Below are 5182 nucleotides of genomic sequence, written 5' to 3'. Positions count from 1 at the left end.
TCCCGAAACGGGGCACGAACCCGCGTCTTCTGCATCGGCAGGCGGACTCTCAAGCACTGCGCCACCAGGGAAGCCCTTTTTTTTTTTTAAAATATGTTGCTTTCAGATGTGACTCCCAGGCTGGATTTGAAAATAAATGTTGGCCATTACCTGATCAGATGCTGTACGGTCTTATTTTCAACCATTGTTTCCTTCAAGGGCCTGTTCATAGTGCAGAGGGCTGCAGGAGACAAGTGGGGGCCAGAGTGGTGGATTGTGGCCTGAGGCACTTACTTGCTTGAGAAAAATTGCTACCAGATGAGTAGTTTCAAAAAGCTTAGGCTGCTGTTGTGGTCTTTAGTGGGGAGAGGATTAAAGGGCGTGCAGTTTCTCCTCTTCTTTATAAATATTTGCTGGAGAGCTAATGGGTTTTTGTGTGCGTGTGTATTTCCTTTTTCTATGGGGGAAATTACCAGTAATACAGGAACATCCTGTGATAAAATATACAAAGTACAGGCTGGGGGAACCCATAGATGAAATAGAAGAAATGTGCCCCAGGCCTGTGGCATGCTGTATTATGACTAGTCCTGGCATCTCGATTTGCCTACAGGTGATTAACTACAGTATAGATAGAGGAATGTGTAGGGCATAAATAAATTGGCTGTTCCATCAGCTCCTTTAATCATAAAAAGCATTCATCCCCATCAAAGAAACCGCAAATGCTTTCACAAGCCTAAATTTTATTTTAAATTAGGTACCCATTCCTGGAACAACTGCAGTGGGAATAATCCCATGTAATTTCAAATGCTCATATGTCTGAAGGAGCAAAAGCTTCACTGCATTGCTTAAATGGTATATAGATGCTCTCCCATTGCAATACCTGCTAATCTGATTAGATGCCTGCATTGAGATAGTGAGACAGGGAATACTTTAAATCTGAGTTTCCAAGCAGAGAAACACAGGAAAGATCTCCAACTGTAATTGTTGATTCTGTGGAAAATAGCGTAGAAATTTCTAAAAATGCTTATCTTTGTTCCCGTTATCCTCTCTTCCAAAGGAAGTTCAAATATGGCTCCAGAGTAAGAGGATTACCGTATTAACGTTTTAATTTAGCAGTCCTCACTATGTGAAATTGTATATTAAGAAATATTTTAAACCACAAATGCCAAATTATTTACTTGCCGCCTTTTAATAAACTGGGTTCTCCTTTGCAGAGGGAGTGTCTCAGGAAACTTTTCTGGAGCTTGAAGAAAGCTGTCCCAGCAGGGCACTGGGAAGGCCCCCCTCCTCAAGACCGAGGAGCCCTACCGGGCTCTTGGAGCTGAGAGGGGGCAGCGCGAGGGGTGTGAGAGCACAGAAAGACAGCCTGGTAGCCCTGGCTTCCCCTTCCGCTGCCCCCAGACATCAGGAGAGAGTGTCAGGGCGAGCCCATCGCCCCTATTCTAGCCTGTTATCCTAACCAGGGGGAAGCTAAGAGCCAGCTGGTCCTTCCAGCACCAGGATACAACCTCCACCATCAGGGCTGTCACTCTCCTTTCCCCTCTGGTGGACCCCTTTTTGCAAAGAGCTTTCTTTTCACATCTGGGCAGGGGAGAGAAGACATGGCTCTACATTTTCTTGCTAGAGTATGGTCACCTGGCATCAGGCACCTGGTCACAGTGGTCACAGGGGGGGGCACCCAGGTTGGAAAGGCTATTTTGACAGCACAGCACCTGCTTTTTCTGAGCCCGTCCATTAGAGACACCCTTTCCTAATCAGGTACCCACCCCCTCACATGGTAGCGTGAGGGAGTAAAAGCTTCCACTGAACTATAACATACATGTGGAAAAGTGCACAGATTGTAAGTGTACATCTTCATGAATTTCCACACCTAGAAGCACTCATGTAACCGGTATCCAAGTGAAGTTTCTTCTTATAATGATATTTCTTCCCAAATTCTGAAAGCACTTTGTAGGAATTTTGGAAAATACAGCAAAGTATAATAAAGAAAATAAAATCCACTCACTGTACCTACTCCCCCAAAATGGCTACTGATAACATTTTGGTGTGTTTCCTGTCTATCTGTCTGTTCCCGTCTCTCACACACAAAGACATAGGCACACCCACAAATACACACATGGTACCACAGCTTCCGAAGTCTCACACGTGTGTGCGAATACACGCAGAAGTTCCAAATACAGATTTGTAGATATTTCACTGCCTGGTGGTTGGCTCCCTCAGCAGAATGGCTGAGAAAGAAAGGGAAACTGAAAACCATCTGTCTCCTTACTTGATAGCAGGAAAAGGGCTCCTTGTGGAGGGGAAGGTAAATAAATCCTTATGGGTGTTTGGTAGATTTCATTTATCCGATATTTTCCTGTCTCAGTCAACTAGCGTTGATGATGGGAAATTTAAAGACTTCTCAGTGTGGACCATTAAGTAGAGAAGAGACCGTTTGGTGAAGAGCAGAGGTGGGGCCTGGGCTCACACTTTTCAGGCTCCTCTGTGAAACGGAACCCCTCTTGGCTCCAGCTTCACTTTTGCCAGAAGGCCGACTTTTCCTTTTTCTTTTTTAATTAGCTCTCTCACAGATAACCCAAGCAGAATTTAACCACAGAGCTCTTGCTTTAAGAAAAGGAAGCTGAATCAAAATGTTGGAAATGGGCCCAGTGGTTTTGTGAGTTACAGCAAAATGATCTTCCTCGTCACTACTAAGATGGATGCGATGATGCTTCCCTGCGCTGGGCTGGTTGCTTTCGTCCTCGCTGAATCTCCCGCTCACACTGTCAGAAAGGGAACAGTAGGCACCAGCTTCCCGTTGCTGTTGGTGGTACAGCCTGTGTTGCCCATATGCTCTCGGGCTGGCCAACAGCTCAGCATCTGCAGGGGGCTTGATAGGGTCCCTTGTTGTGGAAAAAGTTGTTTCCCTCACAACTGCCTATGCCTCTCTTTTTTAAAAACTATTTTTTAGTTTCTTATACACTTGGGATTTGCATTTTTATAAAAGTTTATCAGACTTTTTATATTTGCAGAATGTTTTCTTCGGTCACTCCTTTCTCCTTGTTTGTTAAAAAAAACCATGTTCACAAACAGTATGAAGAAGCCTGCCTGTTTACCAGAGTTCTTTTATTTCTTCGCAGTCGGAATCAGCTGTCCGCCCTGCCGGCCTGCCTGTGTGGTCTGCCTCTCAGAGTCTTAATTGCAAGTAACAACAAACTTGGATCGCTGCCTGAAGAGATAGGTCAGCTCAAACAGTTAATGGAGTTGGTATGTTACTGATTTTTAAGATGCCCTTTTTGTTCCTTTACTAATTGTAGCCTATCAAGGTAGTCAGAAAGACTTTTTGCCCCAGTGGGTCAAGGAGGGGATCATGTCCTGTGGGAAGGTCTGTATATGATAGAGACACTAAGTGGGGAAAGGAATAATCATGGCTTTGCTGTGACAGAGTTCCTGAAATTTATAGGTTTCCTGTAGTTTACACTTCCTGAAGTTTGCAGGATTTACAGTTCCTGAAGTTTACAGATTATCCTATGGTATTTAGATCACTTTTTTTTCAGATTGCATAAATAAATTTGTGATACATTATGGATACACTGGCAAAATAATCTGCAAATAAGTTAGTAGGCCGAACTTTATGAATGTATATAATTAACTTGGAAAGAAGAGAATGCTCTGATTCTCTAAGGATTTTAGGAACAGTTGCTCCAAATTGATGTAACTTTAAAATGTGTCCATATCCTCAGGGAGAAGAAAGAACAAGTTATAGATAGGCAGAGATGGCTTGTAAGTGTGTACCTGAGGCCGAGATGTCAGCTCCTTCACTACTAATTGAATTACTGACCTTGTTTCTAAAATGGGAAAGAATGAGTTCTTTCTGTACTTCTGTTGAGCTGAAGGTATCTTGGGTGAAGGAAGAGGCAAGAGTGAGCAACTGGTCTAAACCATAATAGTCATAATTTATCCTCCAACAAGCATTCTTCCGTACTGCCCTTGTGTCCAGCACAAAGCTGGATGCTGTGATTACAGCCATGAAAAGGACATAATACCTTCCTTCAAGTAGACTCCAATCTAGAACATTGATGGCCAATAACTTTTCTCTTGTGTGCCAGTTCCAGTTAATTTTTTCAGGGCCACCTCGAACACTGGGGTGGTGACTTGTGAGGCCCAGATAAAGAGTACTGTGACTCTGTGGTCATGTGTTCATCTGGAATTGGCTCTGAAAGTGACAGCCCCCATGTCACATATGTATCCACTTTGATTTTAGGACAGAAGTGAGTAATTTCTGTATAAAGGCAATAGCGCTCTAAAAAGAGTATCTTTTTCAGGATGGCAGTATCTGAAACCCATTCCAACTAGCTCACACCAAGAGTTGGGATGAGTCATAAGGATACAGGGGTCTTCAAATCCCTAGCACCATGACATCTGGTCAGGGATCGTGAGTGACTAGAACAAGGTACTGGAAAGTTGTCAAGAACCACGGAAGCCACTGGTTTTCTTGCTCAGCTTTCTGTACTTCTCAATACAATGGAGAGGTCGCCTAGCCCATAGATCCCAAGTTTAAATGTCCCCCCAGATAAAGCACATGTCAGGACCTACTAGCATGTCTCAGCCTTGGTTTCTGAGTGAGAGAGGCAAGACCTGGTTCCAGCGTCCTCTCCTGACTTGGTCAGCGATGCCCAAGGCACATGGTCACATTGCCTGCACGTAGCCGCTTGGCTGCCACCGAGAGGGGTGATTCTGAAAGAAGTCAGATAATTAATTTGGGCAGACATCCTCCTCTCCACAAAGTCTCTATTACAAGAAGTAAGTGCATGGCGTAGGAACTGATTGATTGATTCAGTCTTGGGGTTGGGGAGGGTTTGTACAGGAAGAGATCTTTGAGAGGCGCCTTACATAAGTCCATGTAAGGGACAGAGGAGGCACTCAAGAGAGAAAGGACAGCTTGTGCAAAGGCCCGACAGCCCGGGAGTGCCCGGCATGCCTGGGGAGTGTGAAGCAATATAATCCCATTGAGGCTATTAGGTGGAGTGAGGCTGGGCACCGCATCCTCGAGGCCACGGCTTAGATTTAGGCCATCGTCACCTCCTTCCCAGAGTGCTCAAGGCCCTGCCGAGTCCGGCCCCTTCATACCTCTCTAGGTTCACCTCTTGTCCCTGGCCCCTTTACCCTCTGAATTCCAGCCTTGTTCATTTTCACTTCTAGACTTTTGAGCACATCACTCTTT

General features: G+C 44.8%; 1 protein-coding gene across 3 annotated transcripts in view; it reads left to right on the top strand.

Annotated features, from left to right (window-relative positions):
• Positions 1–5182, top strand: part of LRCH1 (leucine rich repeats and calponin homology domain containing 1) — a 189915-nt gene that overhangs the window by 109196 nt on the left and 75537 nt on the right. For all 3 annotated transcript variants that reach the window (XM_007466449.1, XM_007466450.1, XM_007466448.1), the window contains exon 3: positions 3099–3225. In XM_007466449.1, coding sequence (XP_007466511.1) covers positions 3099–3225 — 127 coding nt within the window. The remainder of the gene's footprint in view (positions 1–3098; positions 3226–5182) is intronic.

Source organism: Lipotes vexillifer, unplaced genomic scaffold (assembly GCF_000442215.2).
Source record: "Lipotes vexillifer unplaced genomic scaffold, Lipotes_vexillifer_v1.1 scaffold384, whole genome shotgun sequence".
Classification (NCBI taxonomy): domain Eukaryota; kingdom Metazoa; phylum Chordata; class Mammalia; order Artiodactyla; family Lipotidae; genus Lipotes; species Lipotes vexillifer.
The sequence above is the reverse complement of the archived record's forward strand: the minus strand, read 5'-3'. Positions and strand labels throughout refer to the sequence as shown.